This window comes from Geotrypetes seraphini, chromosome 6 (assembly GCF_902459505.1).
Source record: "Geotrypetes seraphini chromosome 6, aGeoSer1.1, whole genome shotgun sequence".
NCBI lineage: Eukaryota > Metazoa > Chordata > Amphibia > Gymnophiona > Dermophiidae > Geotrypetes > Geotrypetes seraphini.
Window position 1 is genome coordinate 237705036 of NC_047089.1, and position 27002 is coordinate 237732037.

Genomic DNA, 27002 nt, shown 5'->3' on the forward strand with positions numbered 1-27002 from the left:
GTAGAACTGAGGCAGCTTGTGGTTGTGGGGAGATGCAAAGAGATCTATCTGAGGAGTACCCACTGAGAAAAAAATGTGATGAAAAGGCGAGGAATTGAGTGTCCTTTTATGAGGTTGCAGAAGACGACTCAATTTTTCCACCAAACAATTTTTTTCCCCTTGGATGTAGACAGCTTTCAGGAAGGTGTTGTGGAGGATTTCCCAGTCCCAAACCTTCAGAGCTTCTTGACAAAGGGAGAGAGATCCTGTGCCTCCGTTTGTTGGTAAAGTACATGGAGACTTGATTGTCTGTCCGAATGAGGACTACTTGGTCGTGAAGATGATATTGAATAGCTCTGAGAGCATTGAAGATCGCTCTGAGTTCCAACAGATTGATATGACACTGACGATCCGTGCTGGACCAATGGCCTTGAGTACGGACACCGTCGAGGTGAGCCCCCAAGTGTAGGTTGATGAATCTGTCGTGAGGACCTTCTGATGAGGAGGCGTCTGAAACAGCAAACCTCTAGAGAGATTGGAAGAGAGCATCCACCAGCGGAGAGACTGTCTCAACGAAGGAGTGACTGTAATCTGTCGAGAGAGTGGTTCGCAAGCCTGCGTCCACTAAGATGCCAGGGTCCACTGAAGAATTCTGAGGTGAAGTCTGGCAAAAGGAATCATGTGAACTGTCAAGGCCATGTGACCTAGTATTATCATCATGTGTCTCGATTCATATAATGTGCCAGCCTTCATATAATGTGAGAAAGATACAAAATGTACCTGTCCACCATAACCTCAGGGTTTGATAAGGTCAAATCAACAAAAAACATCCAGTGCAAAGAGCTTCTGCCTCTCAGAGAAAAAGTTCAATTTCTGGAAGTAAGAGTGACAGAGAAATTTATTATTCTGTATCTATATAACGAGAGAGGGAGATCGAAGATCTACAGTAAAATGATAGATCTGTCCTATTGCCAATACAGTGGATCTTATGCTGCTTTGGAGAAGTGCAGTCACCTGAAAGGAGAATATTACAGTATAGCATTTAAAAGTCACTTTAGCTAGGGACCAAATGATGCCCAAAATGAGCACCTGGAGGGGGGGGGGGGGAAGAGTTAATGATTAGTTGGAAAAAAAAGATTATATATTTATCCTGGTAACCTCTTTTCCAGTAGCTAGGTGAGACATTCTAGACAAATGGGTAATATTCCTATAGTAGAATGCCATCTGCAGAAGGAATCCACTCTGGATTTTTCCTCTTGCCTCTGCTGTACTTCACTGGGCTCCTTAGCTCAACCTATAGTTAGTACCCAAGGAACTGAGAGCCACTTAATCCACGTAAAGTAGAAGCTTGCCCTGGTGGAGAGCCTCCTCCTAAAATCACCAACGCAGACTTCTGCATGCTGGTTCCGTCCAGGGAAGAGGCCTTTGAAAGGGATGACATTGCAGACATCACTGAAGGAGGGACTCCTATAGAGGGCACGTGTGCACAATGACCCAGGGGACCACCTCCAATGAGGCTGCCATAGATCCCAGCACCTGCAGATAATGCCAGGGCAGGGGAGCTGGAAGGTTCAGGAGATCTCTGATCTGCTGTTGAAATTTTGAACTGAGTGGCTTGGGAAGAAATGCACAACCCTGCCGGGAGTCAAAGAGAACGCCCAGATATTCCAAGGTCTGAGACGGAGTCAACTGGCTCTTTTTGAAGTTAACAATCCAACCCAAGCTTTATAGCAGAGAGACCACCGGCTCCACTGTACACTTCTCCCTCTGTATTCGCGATGATAGGGGAATAGCAAGACAGCAAATACTGAAAATCTGCAAATAACTTTCATATGTTATTTGAGGTTTTCTAGTAAAACTCAGAGTGAATAAGTAGAAATCGCGAATAACAAAAAATACGAGATTCGCGATTTAAGTTGAAAACATTTATTGCAACTTTTGAGTAACACAGTGCTGTGCTGTACATTAAACATGAGTGAACCGGTACTGTACTGTATAGAGTTCTGTACAGTAATTATCTATTACACATTAGGTGTCCTCATTGTCCAGTACATGTACTGCATGCAGTGCAGGAGAAGGAGAAAAAGAGGATAAGTGAGCACCAGGTCCCTCCTCAGGCAGTGGAAGTGGATCTTCAGTATGTGGTACAGGTGAAGGAGGATGATGAAGAGACGAGGGGGATGCCTCCTCATGGGTGGTAGAGGTAGATGGAGAGGCAGTGGATGGAGAGCAAGTGACTCTAGGTTTCTTTTGGAAATACATTGTGATTTCTGTCTGGCTCTTCTGCTTCATCATTTCTTTATATATATTTTTGTTTGTAGAAATCGCTGCTTCTGCTAACTCCTTCATCTTTAATGCACGTACCGTGGATGGATTGATGTCATAGAAAAAGTCAATCGCACCACTGAACCTGCGTATGCCCTCTGCAATATTATCCACTGTAGACTTATCTTCTAGCACTTCTTCTTCTGCTCCTTCCTCCTCTTCATCGGGTATTGCCTCTCCTTCAAGAGTAGTCAGGTCAATTAGGTCATCTTCTGTTAGTTCATTTGCTCTGGTGTCTATTAAGTCTTGAATATCCTCCATATCCATATCTTCAAAGCCTTCCCCACCCACCTGCCTTGCTAATTTCACAATATCTTCCATAATTTCTAGGACAGGCTCTGTGTGATTGACAGTGTTATCCCTTTTTACATATTCAGGCTAAAGATTCTTCCAGCACAAGTTCACTGACTCTGACTTGACAGCTTTCACCGCTCTTTCAGTTATATTGATGGCATTGGCGATAGTGAAGTCCTTTCACTTTTTCATGATGTTATCCATGTTTGGGCCTTCATCCATAACATGCACAATCCTCTCCAATGAATACCTTGTGTGGTATGCCTTGAATGTCCTAATTACCCACTGGTCGAGAGGCTGGATGAGAGACATTGTGTTGGGGGTCAGGTAAACAATCTCAACACCCTCAATGTGGAACTCATGTGGGTTTGGATGTCCAGGGGCATTGTCCAATATCAACAGAACCTTGAATTCCATTTCTTTATTGGTAGGTATTTTCTTACTTCAAGCACAAAACACTGATGAAACCACTGTAGGAACAGTGCTCTGGTTGTCCAAGCTTACTTGTTGCTCATCCAATAAACAAGCAGCTGGAACTTATCTTTTCCTTTCAAGGCTCGGGGGTTCGCTGCTTTATAAATCAGTGTTGGCTTTATCATATGGCCTACTGCAGCAATTGAAAGAGTCTGCAGGGCAGAGCCAGGTTTCACAGTTAGTTCAAGCAGGTAGAAAGAATGAGTATAGTCATGGATGGAAGTGATCTTGTTAAAGATAGAGCAGGCATTCCATAGGGCGCATGACAGAAATAAGGTTGCACCACTCTGATCCATTCTGTGATCTCTTTGATGACTAAAGAAGCCACTTCAAAAAGGTTTTGCTTTTCTTTTCCATCTGATCCACTCTGCGATCTTGGGAGTCCTCAAACACTACTCCTCCATTACTAGGGAAGTAGGTACGCTGGGAATCCTGCGCCATGGAGGAATCCACCCGCAATTGCTCAAAAATACTGAACAGCAGGAGCCAGCGGATAAAGCTTAGACATAGCTTGAGAGAAAGCCCAAGCCTGGGCATCCTATTGTTCTGTAACCAGACCAAGCAGCAGTGGATGGGATGGAAAAGAGAGGACAGCATATTAGAATGGTCCATAACCAAATACTGACATGGAAAGAGGAGATCCAATTTTTTTCTCTTTCAAAACCCCAGAAATAAAATGGTGGACAAAGCCATGCTTAAAAGGGCTGCTGACAGAGGAGTCCTCATCCAAATCCAGACTCTCAGGGCAACCTTGTTGACTAGTCCCAGCAAGGGTATCAGCCAGATCCAAAATAAAAGCAGTATCAGGAGACAAAAGCAGCTTAATATCCGTATGGCATAAGATAATCGAGCTCTGCCATAGCTGGACAAGAGAGCTCCTGAAAAGGGACCTCTGACACTGGCGCAACTGGTTTACAAGAAATTGACGCGCCTGCTGGCTGCGTCCAATGAGCTGGATCCGAAAAATACACTTTCCAGAGGAGCTGAAATAAATGTCCTGTGAAAAAAGTCACACCTTGTCCACTGCAAGGCCCTGCTGAGGTGCTCACACTGCATCAAGAAAGTCCCCAGACTCGGAACGCAGGTGTTTGGTGCCAAACTCCAGAACAGCCTCCAAAAGTACACACCCAGGCTGGCTCCCCAGCCCTGTAGGACCTGAAGGAGATAAAGCCCGAAGCTCCTGCCTCCTCCTCCAATGCACTGTGGCATACGATCGCTGATCAATGCAATCAATGCATATATTTGACAGATTAGGGGCTGGGGAGTCCATCACAAATAATTTTTAATCAAATCGAGGGGTTTTGAGGCAGAAATAAAACTTTGAAGAAAAAAAAAAAAATAAATTAAAATCCAAGATGGCCATCACCAGCAAATTTGTATCAAAAATGACAAAAATACACAAAATAAAAAATAAAAAAATAGCAATTTGGGGTTTAGAGAGGTGGAAGACCCGAATCCTACCCTCAGAAACTCTCAGAATTGAGTTTGAAAGAGTTTCACATACTACCCCTGAAGTTCCCATAGGAAATAATGGAAGAGTACTCACAATCTGTCAGCTTTTTTCATTGCAGCTGAATAGAGAAAAAGGATTTTCTGCTTCAGAATAGCTCCAAAATGACCAGTCTTGAAGATCTTTGGACTGCCAATCGGACGGACGACGACTGTAACCTCCGCCCTCAAGGATCCTCTCCACGCGACCGGGGACGGGAAATGCAGCCTGCACCCCGAAACCCAGAGGATGTTTTACACAGGACGCATACAGCCTACACTTAAACCTTTGGCAAGGTTAGAGGGCAAGCAAGCTCCGAGGGGAATGGACCCCGAGTCTAGGAAGAGTGGCACACAGAAGACTGGCTCCATAGATCCACCAAAGTTTCTCAGTGAAGCAGCAAACCGGCTCCGCTGGCCTGTGTCCTTTCCTCTGACAGAGGACCACCTCAAAGGGGTCTCAAGGCACTCAAACCTCCAAAAAGATAAACTTTAAGTGAAAAAATAAGAAAAAGATGCAGAGCAACTCCAAAAAACTTCTGCACAGATTGATTGCAGAAATTGAAAGCTACGTGGGGCTCTAACTTTCTCTCTGAGGTAAGAGGAGCATGTGTTCAGAAAAGTGTTTAGATTTCTGCAACTCTCGGATTGCAGGACGGGATTGAACACCTAGCGTACTGAATCCGGAAGGGATGTAACAAACTATAATTGGCATTCCCATCATGTAATGACATAAAATCCATCAGAGCATGCTCGGCCAATTTATCTCATCAAGCATCTAAGTTGTAGAATACAAGGTGTCCACAAAAACACTCCTTGATTTTAAATGGTTACAAAACCAAAATTTATTAGAATATTCTTTCACCTTTGAGGCTACAGTTTCATCAACTCAAAGTTTTGATTTTGAAACCATTTAAAATCAAGGAGTGCTTTTGTGGGCACCCTGTATATTACTTTCACATAAGTCTTAGGTGGTTATGGTGCTTTTTGGTCTTTTATCAAGAAATGCGTATTACCTAAGTACCGTATTTCCCCATACAGGCCGCCCCAATGTATAGGCCTCAGGAAATGCCGATCTGGGTTTTAAAAACTCTTAAATAAGCCGCCCCATGTTACTAGCCGCGGCTTATCTAAGAGCTTTAAAAACCTAAATCGGCCTATAACAATGGGGCGGCCTATACCAGTACATGAAAGCAATGTCATTTCACCGGGCAGGAACAGAGCGGGGCATGGGGGCGGCTTCAGTAGTGGATCATCCCTTGATGGATGAGAAACACGACGGGGAGAACGATAATCACCCAGTGCAGGAGCGCGAGCAGCCTATGCGCTCTCGGAGCCCAGCCCAGGGCATCATCTGCTCCCCTCCCCGCCCAGTATAGGAGTGTGAGCGGCCTGCACGCTCTTGGAGCCCAGCCCAGGGCTTCATCTCCTTTCCTTCCTTCCCCCCAACCCCTCTCAGAGCCCAGCCCCCCCGAGCCATCATCTCCTCTCCTCCCAAATACTTCCTCCACGCTGGCTGCCTCCGCCAAACACGCTGTACAGGGGAGCGATGTTTGCGATCTCAAGCCTTACCCCGCGCCCTTCCTGATTGGCTGACATCAGTTCTCGCGATGGCAGCCAATCAGGAAGAGCGCAGGGTGAGGCTTGAGATCCAAACATTGCTCCTGCCCTGCATAGCATGTTTGAAGGGAGCAAGAGTGTTTGGAGGAGGCAGGTGCAGTGGGGAGTTATTTAAGGGGGAATGCTGTATTGCTCCATGTATAGGCCACCCCATTTAAGCAAGCCGTGCCCACTAGGCCGGTTTGCAAAATCTATGTATAGGCTGCGGCCTATATGTGTGGAAATACAGCAATTGTATTAGTGCTCTGTACTCTGGTTTAGTTGACAATCAAATTTATATTTGTATTCTTAAATTTTAACTTGGGTTTGTAATTTGTAGGATTGATTCCAGTTTCTTACTGTGTAATTCATCCTGAACAAGACTTAGTACCAGAAGAATAGAAAAATCAGAATAATATAACGAAAAGTATGGTAATAGAGGAATACTATAGTCAGGATGATGAAACACTGTAGATTGCTAACAGAGATTAGGAAGGCCATTAAAATCTAACAGTAAGAATGGAAGACTTCAATCATCCCTATATTTGAATTTTAAAAAGTCACACTAGGAAAATGCTAGTGAGATGAAGTACATCTAGACATCACAGCCCAACAGCTTCACACACAAGCTGGTCACAGAACCAACAAGAGGGACATATATTATGGAGCTAGTTCTCGGAATAATTCTGTCCTGGTACAAGGAATGAAGGTAATACATCCACTTGATAACAAGATGATAATGCAATTTGATAATGGTTAGGGGGGGTTACAAACACAATAACATTTAACTTTACATAAGTAAATTATGATACAATGAGGAAATTAGAGTAACACAAAAATAGCAGCTTCCAGTCAAAAGTTTGAATCAGAGAGGGATATTATCAAAATAAACCATTTTAGAAACCCAGATAAAAACATAATCCATACATTGAACTAGATTTAAGGAAGTCCAAACACTACCAACATGGTTTAAGGTAAAATAAGCAAAGCAGATAAATCCAAGAGGATTTTTTTCCTTAAATAGAAAGCAAAGCAGAGTGAAACGAGAAAACCAAGAATAATTTAACTGATTTAATCAATTTTTTAGCCCATCCTTCCAAAGGAACCAAGAATGGGTTACAAATCAGATACACAAGCATAAAGCACATTTACACAGTAACATATAAAAACATAGTAGATGACGGCAGATAAAGACCCGAATGGTCCATCCAGTCTGCCCAACCTGATTCAATCTAAAAAAAAATTTTTTTTTCCTTCTTCTTAGCTATTTCTGGGTAAGAATCCAAAGCTCTGCCCGGTACTGTGCTTAGGTTCCAACTACTGAAGTCTCCGTCAAAGCTCACTCCAGTTCATCTACACCATCCCAGCCAATTGACGCCCTCCCCAGCCCATCCTCCACCAAACGGCCATATACAGACACAGACTATGCAAGTCTGCCCAGTACTGGCCTTAGTTCTTCACTATTTACCATTATTTTCTGATTCTAGATCCTCTGTGTTCATCCCATGCTTTTTTTTTTTTTAATTCCGTCACCGTTTTCCTCTCCACCATCACTCTCAGGAGCACATTCCAGGCATTCACCACCCTCTCCGTAAAGAAGAATTTCCTTACATTGCTCTCGAGTCTCCCACCCCTCAACCTCAAATTATGTCCTCTGGTTTTACCATTTTACTTTCTCTGGAAAAGATTTTGTTCTACGTTAATATCTTTCAAGTACTTGAACGTCTGAATCATATCTCCCCTGTCCCTCCTCTCCTCTCGGGTATACATATCCAGGGTTCCCAGTCTCTTCTCATCCGTCTTTTGGCACAAACCTCCTATCATTTTCGTCGTCCTCCTCTAGACCGCTTCAAGTCTTCTTATGTCCTTCGCCAGATACGGTCTCCAAAACTGAACACAATACTCCAAGTGGGGCCTCACCAATGACCTGTACAGGGGCATTAAAACTGCATCTTTCCCAGGCAAAGAGCTCCCTCCATAAGAGTTTCAATGCACCAAAGAGAGAAACTTTTGCACAAAAAAAAAAAAAAAAAAGACGCAAAGTAGAACTTGCTGACAGTGCACAAATCTCCTTCTCCTTCCTGCATATCAAATGGACCAAATCATGAATCATTCTCTCATTCAAAAAGACTACCATCATCCATGATTAAATAACTACAAACAATCCAAAATACAGCTCTGAGACTCATCTACTCACTGAAGAAACACGACCATATCACAGAAGCATACATCGACTCACACTGGCTACCAATTCAAGAAAGAATACTATTTAAATTCTACTGCATACTATTTAAATCGTTAAATGGAGACAGCCCAATCTACCTAAACAACCGCCTCTACCAAACCACATCACCCAGACATTGAAAAACACACACCCCTTTCACAAACCCTCCAATCAAAGAAGTCAAACGGAAAAAATTATATGACGGACTACTGGCAACACAAGCAGCAAAACTGGATAACCAAATCTCCAACCTACTGATAACAACCCCCGAATACAAGATCTTCAGAAAAGAAATAAAAACAATTCTCTTCAAGAAATCACTGAATCACTCTTAACATATCAATTACCGTCCATCCTCCTGCCTTCTCCCCGCCCCACAGATACTACCAGTTCTTCTCAATTGCTCTTGAAGTCACCAATAATTTACTGTATCCCACTATGTATATCTCTTTTATATCTCTTTTTGTAATCTGCCTTCTCAACTTCTCTTGAATTTACCAATGATCCAATATTGTAACCCACCTTTTATAACTCTTTTGTAATCTGCCTTGAACTGCAAGGTAATGGTGGAATAGAAATCTCTAATGTAATGTAATGTAATCTTCCATAATGCTGCTGTGCTACCAGCTGTAGAACTAGTGCAGCAACCCTATGGCAAATGATGGAAGTCATTTTGAATGAGAGAATGATTCATGATTTGGTGCATTTAATATGCAGGAAGGAGAAGGAGACTTGTGCACTGTCAGCAAGTTCTATCAGCTGATAGTATGATAGTGTTAACAATTACGTCAGATGCTATTAAATGGAGTTGTTTGAAGTTGGCGCCATTTTTGCCATGGAAAGCTTTTAGAGAGCAGTGGAGAATGATTTCTTCACTGTACTATCCTAGTCCTGCTGAATTTTTCTGGGGGTTTTCTTGTGGGGTTTGTTTTTTTACAGAAAAAGGTCCAAAACCCTGATGCAGCTGAAAAGTGAAATGCCACCTAGCTAACATTGGCAAAGAGGGACCGGCAGAGACAACAGAAGGACTAACTATTTGTATAAAACAACAAAAAACCCTGTCTAAGCTAAGTGATTTTGATTTATCCTGTGCTTTTGGGACAAATGAATAAGATTTAATATGCTCACTGAACTGTGAATGTAAATAAGAATTCAACAAAGTATTGAACTTGGACAGGAGGGGGTTTGAGCCGATGAGGTGATTATCCTATCTAGTGTGGTTGTTTAGTTTGCTTCCTGGAACAACTTGTCAAGGAAAATACAAGAGGAAATGCAATTCTGGACTTAATTCTAAATTGACTGTGAGGACTGGCACAAGGTGTAGAAGTAGAAGGGACGCTGGGAAACAGCGATCACAACATGATCCGCTTCGACCTGAACGCAGGGGCAAAACATCGGTCCAGAACAACGGCCACAGCGCTGAACTTCCAAAAAGGGAATTACGAAGGGATGAGACACATGGTGGGGAAGAAGATTAAGAAGAGGATATGTACTGTAAAAACGCTAGAGCAAGCTTGGTCTCTTTTTAAGTCACCGAGGCACAAAATCTATATATACCGCATATCAACAAGGGATCCAAGAGGAAAAAGAACAAGGAACCAGCATGGCTCACTGTAGAGGTGAAGGAAGCGATCAGAGACAATAAAACTTTGTTTAAGGAATGGAAAAGGTCAGCAACGGATGAAAACTGGAATAAGCACAAACAACATCAACGCAGGTGCCATAAGGTGGTAAAAGGGGCCAAAAGAGACTATGAGGGGGGGGAAAAAAATAGCCAAGGAGGCGAAAAACTTCAAGCCGTTCTTTTGATATATTAAGGGGAAACGACCCACGAAGGAAGCGTTGGGACCACTGGATGACCATGGAATAAAGGGAGTGCTAAAGGAGGACAAAGCAATCGCTGACAAATTGAACATATTTTTTGTGTCTGTATTTACCGAAAAGGATATACACAGCATACCGGAACCCATCAGGCTATATTCTAGGAATGAAGACTGGAAACTGACAGGGTTGACAGTCAGTCTAGAAGAGATATGCAGGCAGATCAATAGGCTTAAGAGCGATAAATCCCCAGGACTGGATGGCATCCATCCAAGGGTCATCAAGGAACTGAAAGGAACCATAGCTGAACTGCTTCAACTAATAGCCAATCTGTTGATCAAATCGCACTTCTGGGTGTCTCGAGCCAGGGACACTAGGTGTACTGTGCCCCCGCTCAAAAACGTTTGCGGGACACTGGTCTAACCAATGACAGCAAAGGCCTATGTGACATTATATCGATCTGATTCTGGAATGTTGATGCAGATAGACTCTAAAAGTTCCTACACAGAACCCACATACAAGTATCTAGCCAGCCTGGGAGATATGTTAACTACAAGTACTTGAATGGAACAAAAGATGTCAGACACTGATTACATCTACCATTCTTGTAAGTGTCATACCTTCCTTGTCAATTAAGCTTACAATTGTTTCAAACATTTTCCAAATTATGAACAGAAAGACACTAGAAAATACATACTTAATATATGCTATTTTTAGAAAAATTCTCAGACTTATAAATACAAGTTAAAAGCCCTACCCCTTCTCTCTGGCTGCCTCATCTTTTTCTGATCTCTCTCTTTACCTCTTTCTCCTTTTCTGCCTATTCACACCCATACATTCACTATCCAGGCCCAAGACACACACACATTCATGCAGGTAAACCAGTGTCTCTCTCTGTTCTACACACACAGCAACTCTATAATAGAATATCTTTTTGTACTTTAGTACCAAGCAAATGTATGGTGTATCTTTCTTCTAAGTATTGCACCTCTATAATATTAAGCCTATCTCTACAAAATATTTTCTTTTTCAAAACTGTTTATTAAAATAAGCAAAGTACAGAAAAACCAGGAGATACAGCATTTTCCAATATACGCAAATGCAAACAACTAACAGTGAAAACATGAAAACAAGTGATGACAATCAGTCTTGGCTTGGATTCTTATAACCCAGACATGACTATTCTGCATCTCCCCCCCCCCCCCCCCCCCGACAGACAACCCCCCCCCCCCCCGCTATCCCTTCCTCAGGCAACTGGCAAAAGGGGGCCACTGGCTTCTGCAACCTGTTGACCACTTGACTTTTAATCATAGGGGGTAAGGTGTCCAAATAAGATGCCCAAACAGACAAGAAAATCTTGCTTCGCTGTCGCAAGAACTGAGCCGACAGATTCCCACACCATTAAAAGATGGAACTTATAGCGCCAATACCATAGGTGGGTGGGGAGTCCTGAAGCAGTGATTCATGATGCACTTCTTCCTCACAACATAACCCTTGCGGAAAAGCAGACTATCGCCCGCCAAATGCCCACCCAAATGACCCTGACCTAGGAAAAGAATTCTCTCAACTTGTGAAGGGAGAGTATAGACAAAATAGCACAGTTACTTACCGTAGCAGGTGTTATCCAGGGACAGCAGGCTGATATTCTCATGAATGGGTGATGTCACTGACGGAGCCCCGGAAAGGACCACTTTAAAAGTGCATCACCACTTTAAGTCTTTAGAAAGTTTGCGATAGCCCGAACTGCACATGTGCAAGTGCTTTCCCACCCGACATACAGCGCGCGGTCCCTCAGTTAGATAAGCCAGCTAAGAAGCCAATCCGGGGAGGTGGGTGGGATGTGAGAATATCTGCCTGCTGTCCCTGGATAATACCTGTTACGGTATCCCAGGACAAGCAGGCAGAATATTTTCACGAATGGATGACCTCCAAGCTAACAGAGATGGGATGGTGGGAGTGTTGGCCTAAGAAATTAAATTTTGTAATACAGATTTCCCAAAGTGCCCATCCCATCTGGAGAAAGATTCCAGACAAAAGTGAGAAGTGAATGTATGAACTGAGGACCAGGTGGCAGTTTTACAGATTTCCTCAATGGGCGTAGATCTAAGGAAAGCCATAGAAGCTGCCATAGCTCTAACTTTGTGGGCTGTGACATGACTCTCCAGTGCCAGTCCAGTCTGAGCATAGCAGAACGAAATGCAAGCAGCCAGCCAGCTGAAAATCGTTCTCTTGGATACAGGATGCCCTAACTTGTTTGTATCAAAAGAGATGAAATGTTGGGGAGATGTTCGTTGTGGCTTTGTCCGGTCAATGTAGTAGGCCAAAGCCCGCTTACAGTCCAAAGTATGCAAAGCAGTTTCTCCAGCATGAGAATGAGGTTTAGGAAAAAACACTGGTAGAACAACTGACTGATTGAGATGAAATTCAGTGACAACTTTTGGAAGAAACTTTGGATGTGTACGCAGAACCACCTTGTCATGATGAAAAACTGTGAAAGGTGGATCTGTTACCAATGCTTGTAACTCACTAATCCTCCTGGCAGAGGTGAGAGCAATAAGGAAGACCACTTTCCAGGTAAGAAACTTGAGATGAGCTGTGACCATTGATTCAAATGGTGGCTTCATCAAACTGGAAAGAACCATATTAAGGTCCCAGATGACAGGTGGAGGCTTGAGAGGTGGTTTAACATTGAAAAGCCCCTTCATGAACCTGGAAACCAAAGGTTGAGCAGTGAGAGGTTTTCCCTCAACTGGCATGTGAAAAGCAGTAATAGCATTGAGATGGACTCTGATAGATGTAGATTTGAGATCATTGTTAGACAGATGAAGAAGATAGTCTGTAAAGAAATACTTCCTGGTGTCACCACCAAATCTCCCTCCTCTGAGTTTGAGCGGGTTCCCCCTTGTGACTGAAGGTCCCTTAGGAATGACATATTCTTTCCTAAGGGACCTTCAGTCACAAGGGGGCACTCGCTCAAACTCAGAGGAGGGAGATTTGGTGGTGACACCAGGAAGTATTTCTTTACAGAAAGGGTGGTGGATCACTGGAACAAACTACCGGTGCAGGTGATCAAGGCCACTAGCGTGCTCGACTTTAAGAATAAATGGGACATCCACGTGGGATCTCTAAGTGGGTCGAGCAGCACTCTGACTTAATGGGGTGGGACAGTAGAGTGGGCAGACTTGATGGGCTATAGCCCTTTTCTGCCGTCATCTTTCTATGTTTCTATGTTTCTATAGTCCAACACCAATTCCACTGCCAAGGATGTTGGATCGTGATGATGAAGAAGACACCAGGAAGAAAATCTAGTCCACTTTTGTTGGTAACATTGCCGAGTGGCTGGTTTCCTAGATGCATCAGAATTTGACGAACAGGCCCAGAAAGACATAAGACAGATGAATTCAGTCCGAGAGAAACCAAGCTGTCAGGTGTAGAGATTGCAGGTTGGGATGCAGAAGCGATTCCTGATTCTGAGTGAGCAGAGTAATATTGGAAGAGGAATGGGCTCCCTGGAGCTGAGTTGAAGGAGAAGAGAGAACCAATGTTGTCTGGGCCACCGTGGAGCAATTAGAATCATGGTGGCTGCTTCCATCTTGACCTTGAATAAGGTTCGCAACATGAGAGAAAGTGGAGGGAATGCATATAGAAACAGAACGTCCAATCCAGGATAAAGGCATCTGCTGCCAGATAGAGAGGAAAGAACAAAACTGGGGCAGCTTGTGATTGTGAGGAGCCACAAACAAGTCCACTTGAGGAGTGCCCCATTGATCAAAGATGGACTGGAGAGTTGCAGAGTCGAGAGTCCGTTCGTGAGGTTGAAGAATTCTGCTGAGGTTGTCTGCTAGGGAATTCTTCTCCCCTTGAATGTAGACCGTCTTCAAGAATAGATTGCGAGCTGTCGCTCAAGTCCAGATTTTTTTGACTTCCTGACACAACGGGAGAGATCCCGTGCAACCATTATTGGCTATCATTGTCATTAATTTACTTCCCACTGGTCCTCTTAAGATTAAGCCCATTACCTCTTCCACACTCGCAATAGACTAGCCAAAAACACACACACTTGTAAACACCAAAGATTACAATGCGGAGGCACATCTTTACAGATACCTCCCTCCCCCACAAAAAAAAATGCAGGAGGAAGGTATCCAATTCTAGCCTGTCATGTGACTTGAGTTTGGAGCAGTACTGAGGAACTTTGTTGTTAAGATGATTGGCAAAGAGATCCATCAAGGGAGTGCCCCCAAGAATGGAAGATCCCTTTGGCTACATTCATACGGAGAAACCACTCATATGGTTGCATGATCCCGCTCAGCCTGTCTGTTAGTAGCTCTTTCCAACCAGGTATGTTGCTCTGAGTACCATGCTGTACTTGAGAGCCCATTGCCTCATCTGAATTGTTTCCTTACCCAAGAGTTAGGAGCCCATACACCCCTGCTTGTGTATATAATACATTGCAACCTGTTTGAATTAGAATAATTTAATGCATTAGCTGATCTTTTAGCATTCCGTATTACCAGCAGTTCCAGGGAATACATGTGAAGAGACTGCTTGTGGGAGGACTAAGTTCCCTAAGTGTGGAGTCCTTCTACATGAGCCCTCTCAGCTCAGGATGGATGCATCTGTGGTCAAGATCTTTTGGTGTGGTGGAATTTGGAATGGTAGTCCCAGGATGAAATTAGCCATCAGCAGAGTGATTGCTTGAGTTATGCCATGACATAGATTCCCAGTGGCTAGGAACCATTGGGCTCTCCTGAAATGGAGACATAACAAGGATATAACATGCATTGTTGAGGCCATGTGGCCTAGAAATTTCAACATTTGACAAAGCTAATACTTGTTGGCTGCTGTGAAGTGGTCAGTGAATAGTCACTCAACCCTAATAGAGGAAGGAATGTACACACTGTGTCTACCAGGGCTCCCATGTACTCCAATTGTTGAACTGGCTGGAAATGGGACTTTGGGCAATTGATCACAAAACCTAGCAACTCCAACACTCTAATAGTTTCTCGATTATTGTATTATTATCCAACAGTCACCAAGAAAGAATTAGCAAGACTAACAATAATACAGAATACAGCGGTCAGAATGATTTATGGCCTGAAGAAATTTGATCATGTTACACCCTTTTATTGCGAATTGCATTGGCTGCCAATGGAGGCCCGGGTATTGTTTAAACTAGGCTGTTTCTGTTACAAGGCTGTTTATGGTACAGCTCCTTCTTACTTAGTCAATAGATTTTCTTTAGCATCATACAGACATAGTATTAGAACTCATCTTTTGTTTAATTTTCCACCTGTACAGGGTTGCAGGAGTAAGAAATTTCTAAATCATACTTTGGCATCTCATGCAGCTCTTCATGACAACGAATTCCAAATATTGATGCTTACTACCCATTCCTATGGCCATTTTAGAAAACAACTGAAGACCTATCTTTTCCTAAATATTTGACTGTTTAATGAATCATCTTATTTCATGTAACATGTTTACTTTTATAACTTTTTGTAAACTGCGTTGAACTTCTGGTTACTTGGTCAATAAGCACAATGTTATGTTATAGTTCTCTGTATTGATTCTTGAGCACCCTCCTATGACATACTCTTGACTAGTCAATCTTCCTCATAGGGAAAAAGGCCAAATGGAAGATACGGTACTGAAAGTGATGCTTCCCAGTCACTGGAGGTATTTCAGATTTCTAGTAGGGACTAACCTGGATGTGGGTATATATATCCTTCAAGTCCAGAGAGCATAGCCAATAATTTTCCTTAATCACAGGGAGAAGGGTGCCAATGTAAGCCATCTTAAACATTTCTTTTACCAATTATTTGTTCAGGGCCTATAATAGAGAATGACATGGGGACAAATTTTTCTCCATTACTGTGAGTTTTGACACTGTCCCACTTCTTTAAACTCTGCCTTAATTGCACAAGCCTTGAACATTTATGATCGTAAAGTGTTTGAGGCTTGTGCAGATGAGGACAGAGCTTACAGGAATAGGGCAGGGACAGGAAAAGAACTCGCCGGGACGAGAAGGGAAAATGAGTTCAAAATTCAAATTGATGAACAACAGACTGCCCTGTTCTCAATCAGGTCAGTGGACCCACTATTTACAGACAAACTGAAGACCTCACAGCATGGTGGCTGAAGCATAGAAACATGATGACAGATAAAGGCCAAATGGCCCATCCACAGTAACCATTATCTCTTCCTCTCTCTAAGAGATCCCATGTGCCTATCCCAAGCTTTCTTAAATTCAGACAGTCTCTGTCTCCACCACCTCTTATAACAGACCGATCCACGCAGTTATTTGTTAATGCATTTTTCTAGGAACTGATCTTTGAGGTTGTTCTTTTGATGGGCACTTTACATGATTTTCTGATGATTATAAGTTAATGTTTGTTTGATTTTAATTGTTTTATTGAATTATGTATGTAACGTATGTAAACCGTTTAAGTTTAAACGGTATATAAATTTTAAAATAATAATAAATTACCATCCTTTCTGTAAAAAAGGATTTCCTTATACTACTTCTGAGCCTATCACCTCTTAACTTCATCCTATGCCCTCTCATTCTACAGCTTCCTTTCAAATGAAAGAGACTCGACTCATGAGCATTTAACCAAAGTATACAGATAGAGATCTTTAAGTCTGTCCCCATTTGCCTTATGACAAAGACCACGCACCATTTTAGTATCCTTCCTCTGGACCGACTTCATCCTTTTATTGAAGGTGCAGCCTCCAGAATTGTACACAATATTCTAAATGCGAAAACTGAGAGAACATGAAGAAATTGTTTTTGCCTAACTTGCGTTGCTCTGGAGACATCTGGAAAGATCCAAAGCTTACCTCCACAAAATAAAAAAACTCTTTTCTTAAAGTAAGACTTCATAATCTTATCTAACTGAGAACCATATACTCCCCCCTCTGATTGTTTTGAACAATCTTCTCAGACAGGTAAGAAGCAATTAGAAATCACAATTGATTTTTCATCAGACAATGTCAACACTTTAAAATATTTCCTCAGCAAAATTTCACCAGAAAGTAATGGACAAATAGGAAAATTAAGAAATCTAAGGTTGAGAGACCAAGCTTAATTTTCTAATAGCTCAAAGTTCCCTGTGTATAAGGAGACTTTCTTAATACTGGAAGTTCCTACCAACTGCAAGATCCCAAAATAGGTTTCCACTTTCTTTACAGATAAATCCATAAAGGAAAATTTTTGGTCCATTTTGAAAGTTTGCACTCCTCCCTCCATATTCACACGGGTTAGGTGCAAAGCCGGCTTGCTAATATGAAAAATCTGAAAAAAAACTTTTTTTTTTCTCCAAACAATTTTTATTGATGCAGATACCACACATCGGCAACACAGCTAAATTGAACAATATAACCAAAATACATCCACAATACAATGTATACACCAGAAATCCAGTCATCAACATTTTGATATAGAGCCCCCAATCCCCACGTCCCCATCCCCACCCAGCACACCACTCACTGAGCAGAACTCTAAATTCGCAATAGCTCGGCCGAGTTAATTCAACATAATACTACATCCCCAGGGATGCAACTGACCCAAGTAAGACCTCCAAGTTTTCAAGAAGTGCTGTCGTCCTTTCCACTTCCTGTGAACATCCCTCACTTCCCAACTGGCCAGCTGATGAAGCAAATTACGCCAGTGCCAATATGAAGGAATGTCTAACCAACTTTGCAAAATGCACTTACGGGCCACCAAACTCATTTTGCGACAGAGCAGAGTGGAGGCTGCACCCAAAGTCCCGAATGCCCTTGAGACATCCAAGACCAGCTAAGAGACATTACCCTCAATAGTTCTCGTGGTTACCCATCGCATAAAGCCCACCACTCGCCGTCAATATTGTCGAATGAGGGGACAGGCCCAAAAGGCATGCTCTAAGGTATTGCTGGCTTCCCCATATTTCAAACACAAGTCAGAATCTATAACCCCACTGTGATATAGTTGATGCTGAGTGAAATAACCTCTCAACAGCACTCTATAATAACATTCCCGCAACCAAGCACACTGTGTCAAGGCAGAAAGGCCCCATATATTCACATGAAGATCCCACTGCGACAGATCAAGGCCCAGATTGGTCTCCCCAAAGAGTCCTATAACCACTGAGATCCCTACTAGGTAGCAACCCGCTCAATAACTGATAGAGTAGACACCGAATACTGGTCCTCACCCTCCGGAGCAAACAATTGACAAAGTATCCCTCACATGCGTACTCAATCGCAACTTCTTTAAAGAAGCAAAATGACGTAGCTGGCAATAAGGAAATCGGGTACCCCACTGAGATCCCACCCGATTCTGAATAACTTAAAAACTCAAAAGCTCCCTATCCTCCTGGATCAAGTGCTCCAGCCCCAGTAATGCCCAATCCCCAAACACTTTATTCTCCAGACCCGGACTAAAAGAAACATTCCCACAGAGGGGCACGAGATCAGTAACCCTGGAGTCTTCCCCCAGGAATCGAATCAGCCATCGCCAGATCCCCTGAAAAGGCTGCAATAACACACTATACCGCAACCACCTAGGCGTGTGCACATGGAACAGATGCAACAACGCAAACATGTGATGCGGAGCAAAATAGGCTTGTTCCAACTGCACCGGGGTATAGCAACTAGAGGAGAGGACTCAATCCCCTATATGGCGGAAGAGATAAACATAATTAAACAGTTTAATATTGTGTAACCCCAAGCCCCCCATACTCCACCCGCCCCGCAAAGTGGCAAATTTAATTTTTGGCTTCTTACCCGCCCAGCAAAATCTTGAGAACCGCCCCTCTAAAACTTATGTCCCGGACCAGCAGCTTCAAAGGTAAAGTCTACAAGACATATAACCATTTAGGCAGCACCATCATTCGACTCAAACAAATATGTCCCATTAAAGAAAGTGGCAGCAGCTTCCACCCATCTAAGATCTTCTCCGTACATTAATGCAAGAGTGGAATATTGTTGGAGTAAAGCAACTGTGCATCCATTCCCAACTGGAAACCCAAATACTTGAATACTCCAGCCACCCATTTAAGAGGAAATCCCGACCTCCAAAGCTGCTTAACTATCCCAGAAGAAGGAAGAGTCTCCGATTTATCCCTGTCAATTCGCAAACCCACATAAGTGCCTTATTCATGAAAAAGTTCCAAAAGGTCCCCTAGGTATGCCCAAGGATCTTACAAATGAACCAACAAATCATCCACAAATGCAGCCAACTAAAATTCCTCCGGATCCACTTGGCCAATAACTTCATCTCAGTATTTAATAATAGGGCAATAGGAGGATGGCGACAGGGGGTCCTGCCCAGGCTTTGGGAAAACCAGAATACTGGCCTCATTCAGACCCTGAGGCATACTCATCAACAGCTCAGCTATAGCCTCCCCTATAAGTTTATAAAATTTGATAAAGAATCCATCTGTCCCTGGAGCTTTTAGAGCAGGGCTCTGTTGTATAGCCCTCACCCCTTCTCACCATCCCAATAACCCTGCTCAAGTAGGCAAAGATAGCATTCCCACTCTACCCTCACTTAAACCCCCAACAAGCCCTCTCCCAATTCCCCCCCCCCCACCTAACCCCCTCCCCACCATAGAACTCCCATAGGGGAACAGAGGTCCCCAATAAAGAAAGCCCCGCCAGTTGAAAAAGACCCCCAGGGCAACACGTTACTTCTACCAACCCCTCCCAAACATAGTAACATAGTAGTTGATGGCAGATAAAGACCCGAATGGTCCATCCAGTCTGCCCAACCTGATTCAATTTAAATTTAAATTTTTTCTTCTTAGCTTTACCCGGTACTGTGCTTGGGTTCCAACTGCCAAAATCTCTGTTAAGAATTACTCCAGCCCATCTACACCCACCCAGCCCATCCTCCACCAAACGGCCATATACAGACACAGACCGTGCAAGTCTGCCCAGTACTGGCCTTAATTCAATATTTAATCTTATTTTCTGATTCTAGATCCTTTGTGTTCATCCCACGCTTCTTTGAACTCAGTCACAGTTTTACTCTCCACCACCTCTCTCGGGAGCGCATTCCAGGCATCCACCACCCTCTCCGTAAAGTAGAATTTCCTAACATTGCCTTTAAATCTACCACCCCTCAACCTCAAATTATGTCCTCTGGTTTTACCATTTTCCTTTCTCTGAAAAAGATTTTGTTCTACGTTAATACCCTTCAAGTATTTGAACGTCTGACTCATATCTCCCCTGTCTCTCCTTTCCTCTAGGGTATACATATTCAGGGCTTCCAGTCTCTCCTCATACGTCTTCTGGCGCAAGCCTCCTATCATTTTCGTCGCCCTCCTCTGGACCGCCTCAAGTCTTCTTACGTCCTTCGCCAGATACGGTCTCCAAAATTGAACACAATACTCCAAGTGGGGCTTTACCAATGACCTGTACAGGGGCATCAACACCTTCTTCCTTCTACTGACTACACCTCTCTTTATACAGCCCAGCATCCTTCTGGCAGCAGCCACTGCCTTGTTACACTGTTTTTTCACCTTTAGATCTTCGGACACTATCACCCCAAGGTCCCTCTCCCCGTCCGTGCATATCAGCTTCTCTCTCCCATCATCATCTTCCCAGAAATCTCAATCCTCACCCTAAATCTGTACAAACCAACCCCCCATCCCCTCCCGTGAATGCATATTACTCCCCCCCTCCCCGCTCAACACTCCTCTCACTCACACAACAGGCAACCAAATAAACCACTACAGGCAGCTTCATCAAACTACCGCCTGCAGCAACTGTGGCAATCAAAAAGAGTCCCATTAAAACTTCCTATGCAAAATCATGCTAGCAGTCGCTGCTCACGCTCATTGCTCCGTTGTTGCTTCCATTGAGGCCCAGGCTGCTCCATGGACCTGGCTCCCTAAGTCATTTCAGCCTCTGACGGCAGGTTATCAGTCTTTAGTGTGCGCAGCGTAGCCCAAGTTTCCATGGGGGTTGCTACCCGCCTGGTGACAACCCCCCTCCCCCACTGTCAACACCCATGCAAACAGGTGTTGCCACCGGTTACGGTGTCCTTCCTGCTGCAAGTATCTGGTAACCCCTTGTATGTCTCTGCATTTCCGCAGCGTTGCAGCTGCCAAGTCTTGATATATGTCCACCATTATCCCATGCCACTTGTAAGTGCCCTGCTTATGGGCCGCATGAAATATGTCTTCCTTCAACCTGAAGCTTTGGAGACACAGCACAATATCCTTGGGCTTATTGTTGGGCGGACGTCTCAATGCTCGTTGCGCCCGCTCCAGCCCAATCTCTGAGGGCACATTGCCTTCTCCACATGCCAACCTCAAGAGGTCCATGCAAATGTCCTGAGTCAACTCTCTGCACATTACAGTGTACCTCATCCTCCAGGAGTCCTCGCAGTCTCAAATTACACCTGTGGGACCTGTTCTCGAGGTCCTCTATCTTATCTAAGAGGACCTCTTCCGCCTTCACCAAGCTGACCAACTGTTGCTGCGAATCAATCAGGTCCTCATCTACAGAATCCAACCTACCCACCATCTCTTCCTGCTTTGTGCTGAGGTCAACCAGCTCCTATCTCAAATTGGGCACCACCCGGGTGATGTCCATCCGGAAAGAAAGCAATTCCGATTTGATCTTTTTCATCAGCTCCAATATACTCTCCAGCGCTGCCTTGGCTGACATCCCATCCTCCGGCCCTCTCTCCGCATTGCCTCCGCGTGTCTGACCGCACCACTGCCATCTTACTTCCTGCCGCAGAGGGATCAGGAGATGCTCAGGTTTTACTCTTGGCGAATTTATAGGCTTCCAACTTGTGCCAGGTTGTCATGCTGCCTTTCACAGGAGGGTGAGCAACGAAGCTAATAAATGGTATGGAGAACTTGGAATATGAAGAACGACTAAAGAAACTGGGAGTTTTCTCACTGGGTTGTATCCGTAGAGGTTTTATCAGCAGGATGCCAGAGGTCATAATGCCACTGTACAGATCCATGGTGAGACCTCATTTGGAATATTGTGTTCAATTCTGGAGACCACATTACCAGAAAGATGTGCTGAGAATGGAGTCAGTTCAGCGGATGGCCACCAGGATGGTCTCGGGGCTCAAAGATCTTCCGTATGAAGTAAGGCTGAATAAATTGCAGCTGTACTCACTTGAAGAACGAAGAGAGAGAGGGGACATGATCGAGACATTTAAATATATCACGGGTCATATCGAGATGGAAGAGGATATCTTCCGTCTTATAGGACCTTCTTCCACCAGAGGGAATCCGCTGAAAATCAGGGGAGGGAAATTTCATGGTGACTCCAGAAAGTATTTCTTCACTGAGAGGGTGGTCGATCATTGGAATGAACTCCCACGGCAGGTGATTGAGGCCAACAGCGTATCAGATTTCAAAAATAAATGGGATATTCATGTGGAATCTCTAATGAGGTAAGGGCAGGGGGTGGTGAGCAAAATCAAAGAGAAGAGTCAATAGAGTGGGCAGACTTGATGGGCTTTGGCCCTTTTCTGCCGTCATTTTTCTATGTTTCTATGAGAAGAAGAGACTGCGAGGGGACACGATTGAGACTTTCAAAATACTGAAAGGCATCGACAAAATAGAACAGGAAAATAAATTATTTACATTGTCCAACGTGACATGGACAAGAGGACATGGACTGAAGCTAAGGGGTGACAAGTCCAGGACAAATGTCAGGAAGTTCTGCTTCACGCAGCGAGTGGTGGACACCTGGAATGCTCTCCCAGAGGTTATTACAGAATCCACAATTCTAGGATTCAAAAGTAAATTAGATGCACATCTCCTTACTAGAGGCATAGAGGGATATGGGTGACTGAAACTACATCAAGTGTACACCTGACTGGGCCTCCATGTGTGCGGATCACCGGACTCGAAGGACCATGGGTCTGATCCGGAGAAGGCAGTTCTTATGTTCTCAATCGGGAGTTCAAGAGCTCTTAGAGCGGGTATTGTATGCTAAAATTACATCGGCCCCTAAGGAGCTTCAAACCTGAGCGTCTGGTCACATCGGTGATGTCACTTCCTCAAAATTTTCAAATAACTTGAAGGCTGTCTCTGACCCCCCCCCCCCCCCCAACCCTTCTGGACCTCTCCACATCTTACTTAGGACCGAGTCTGAACCACCCCTGCCTCCCGGACCTCTCCATACTTTACTTTTAAAACCTGGTGGTCTAGCAGTGAAGTGGGGCAATGCCATACTTCCCTTATCAGGACAATACCCCTTATAGGATAAACCTTCCAAGGGAGACGGAAGGGAAACAGTAGAACTTAAGGAGGCACCTGAATCTCTAAGTCCACAATTAGAAGATCTTTATTAATAAGAACTAAATGTCTCTCTATTGTACCTGGAGTAACAGGCATACTCACTGTCTAAACCTGAACAGGAGTACTCACTGTCTGATGTTTAGTCTTGGCTTTTGTTTGCCCACAGTGGCCAAACTCCCAGCTTCAACGAAGTCTCCAGGCCACTATGGCTCCACTGGGACTCCAAAGGGGTCTGGTGTGCCCCTTAGGGCATGCCCCTTTGGCCATGCCCTGTGACTGCATTGCAAGGAGTTGCCAACTTTTATTCACAACAGATGGCCTGCCATGATGACATCAGTGGGCCACTGAAGAGATTCCCTGGGAAAAAGTTTACAATGGTCACAAAGGTTACCAAGCACCTCTGGTCATACCAGACATGCACTCTTCTCCTCCCCAGAATAGATACTTTGACTGGAGTCAGTCAAAAGCTCGCCCCCCCCCCCCCCCCCACACACACACACACACACTTCTGCCTAGCGAACAGGTTTTGACCTGTAAATGGGGCTAGCAGGCAAGAGGGCATTGGGCCTGCTGCTGGGGACAGGAAGTAAACTTAAGCCTTGAGAAAACCTCCTAGCAGAGGTAGCTGCAGAAGGTGGCCACTGGTATAGGGATTGGATGATATCAGTGTGTTTCTTGAGGTCAGCAACCTTCTCTAACTTGTCATCAAAAAGACTTTGTCCAGCAGGGAATGTTCCCTAACCTCTCCTGAACCACGGATTGAAGGTCAGAGACAGTCATGAGAATCTGCACATTTCCACACTCAAAAGCCCTGATGCAATTTCAAAAGAGTCATATTCACACCTGGCCAAATATTTTTGACACTCCTCCTGCCTTTTGGCCAACTGGTGAAGTTCAGTAGCCTACTCCTGTGGGAGAGTATCTGCAAAGTCTAGCATACTAGCGGCAGCCATTCAGATAGCGGCTCTGCATGGGGCAAGAACGTAGGAAGATTGCTCCTGCCCCGATTCACCACTTGACCACTAGAGATTTTAAAAGTAACATTTTTACTAATCGAGAAGGAAATTGTTAATCAGTTAAGAGATGAGGCGGGAGAGATCCCTCCTGTTTTGCCCACCGTACAACTACCAGGTCTTAAGGCAGGCCCACTGGAGGCCTAGAATAGGTTTGGGAAGGGGGCACATGGGCACTGACCCGAATATAAATGGAGAACCCCATTTTTGGGCCCACAAATCTTGGTTTATATTCGAGTAGATACGGTAATCAAATTTCATTAAACAAACATGCCAGTAAATGGAAAGTATTAGTATGTGCTGTTACTGTGTTATGATTGCAGAATCTGACAGGAGACAAAAGAACATGTACCGTTATTACCCATAATATAAGAACATATCAAGTCTGCCCACCAGTGACAGAATAATATAGTAAAAACAGAATTCATGTATGACTTTTACACATTAAAAAAAATTATTTTTAGCTGAATATTCTCTTTATCAAAAATATACCTTTGCTGGACTAGCTGTTCTTTTCCTCTTGGCAGGACTGGACAGGTCATCTACTTGACTAGAAGGAATCATATGTAGTGGCAAGGACGGTTGTGAAACTGCTGTCTGACTGAGGCCAAGCACAGGTTCAGTATTTTGATGAGGTTTACAAGCCTAAGGATCATATAAGGAGGAAAAATACAAAAAACTTATGCATCTGTATTTTTAAATGCTCTCCTTTACACTATATAACTTTTTCCAGTTGCAGCTATAACAAAGCTAGGTGGCTCTCTAGAAACTGATCTCAGTTACTGAATATCAGTATCAGAAAGATCATCAATGTAAAAACATGCGCTTTCCCTTCTTTTAAATAATGAACACATTATGTAAACATGACATTTGTTTGAAAACATGAAAATCCACAAAGGTTCTTAATTGGTACCCAAAATTGTCTCCCATCTTAAGGGGAAATTTTTCTTGAATCCCTTTGCAATTTTTTTTTTTTTTATGAAGGCAAGTATTTATATTAATGAAAGCCAATCCTAAGCTCAAGTAAAATAAGCTTGACACTAAAGACTGAAAAAACCCTTAAAAGCTGGGCACCTGTAGAACATAACCCAACTTCTCACCTGCTGTGCTGAGTTCATGGCACCCTGCCTGGAGGTAAGCTCTGCGGGGATTGGTAGGCTCCATGCCTCCTCAATACTAGGAAGTAATTTAGTTTTATTCTGTAGACTACCTTGTGGAAGGTTACACAACTGAGCCTAGGAAAAATTATGTAAAAAGCAAATTTAACACAAGCCTACTTTAGTAAGAGCAAGTCCACTAAATCTTCCTAAATGTTGCAGCTAATTATATTTTAAAGAGCAAATAGATTTCAATTTGGGAGTTTTCAGAAAGTTACTGCACTAAGAAAGAGGGTAACCAGAAAATAAACCTTTGTGAGAATCAGAATAACGTCAAGCTCTGCTGTCAGTGGTTTAATGATATTTTTATGAAGCTGACAAACAAGAGTGATAAGCACTTGTTTGATTTACCATTTTCTAAATGCTATGAAAACTTAAAAATGTAAGACAGCACACAGAGAAAAAAAAAGTTATGCAAATTAAAATGTATTAATTGAACTGATGGGATACTCTGTATCTAAATAGACACTTTAAATGTAAAATGATATCACAAATTATGATATTTACAATACGCATGGAAACATTAAACAGAATATGATATCTACACACCAACTTTTTTTAAAAAAATTTCTTCTCCTCCACCCCCCCACCCAATGCTGTGGTCACTAGTAAGATCTCTGTCCTTATTCTTAAAGTTGTATGAATTTTACCTGTAAATATTTAATCCGTGCTGCAAGTGCAGAGGTATTACTACAATTTTTGCTCCTAGTTGCATTTAAGTAGCATTTAATGGCATCCTGAGGCTGGTTGCAGGACTCATAGAGCGTGCCTAGGTCCATCCAGGCTGAAGCATGGCCATGGTCCAACTGAACAGCACAAATATAGGCCTGTAAAGCGTCCATTGGCTGATTCTGCTGCTGGTACAGCACACTGGGGGAAGAAAACCACTCATGAAATAAACGGGTAATTGAAACACATTTTTACATTAAATATAACTTTCATATACACAAAACAGGAGGCATAACAGAAAAAAGACAAAGTTAAGCTGAAGTATATAAAATTACATCCCATAACAACCTATCAACACAGGAATGCTAAACGGAGGAGTAGCTTAGTAGTTAGTGTAGCAGGCTGTGAAAGAAACCAGGGTCCAAATCACATTGACAATCCCTGTGGCCTTGGGCAAGTCACTTTAGCCTCCAATGCCTTATGTATAAACTTACATTGTAAGTTCTCTGGTGACAGGGAAATACCTACTACTGTATATCTGAATATATTTTGACTAATTCCACTGGAAAAGTTTGAGCTAAATACTACAATGTATCTTCCCTGAATTAAGTACTACTTCAAATCTTTTACACTTGTTTTTGAAGAGACACCCACAGTCACACTTATTAACCTGAGGTCTGGGAAGGAAAGAAATATG

The 27002-nt window shown here is 43.4% G+C and overlaps 1 protein-coding gene across 4 annotated transcripts in view; it reads right to left on the reverse strand.

Moving 5' to 3' along the window:
* KDM6A (lysine demethylase 6A) overlaps positions 1-27002 on the reverse strand; it is a 547501-nt gene that overhangs the window by 276788 nt on the left and 243711 nt on the right. For 3 of the 4 annotated variants that reach the window (XM_033949775.1, XM_033949772.1, XM_033949776.1), the window contains 3 exons: positions 26287-26506; positions 25580-25714; positions 24972-25124 (listed from right to left, as the gene is read on the reverse strand). In XM_033949775.1, the coding sequence (XP_033805666.1) occupies positions 24972-25124; positions 25580-25714; positions 26287-26506 (508 nt within the window). The remainder of the gene's footprint in view (positions 1-24971; positions 25125-25579; positions 25715-26286; positions 26507-27002) is intronic. The other variant, XM_033949774.1, reaches the window with a different exon arrangement.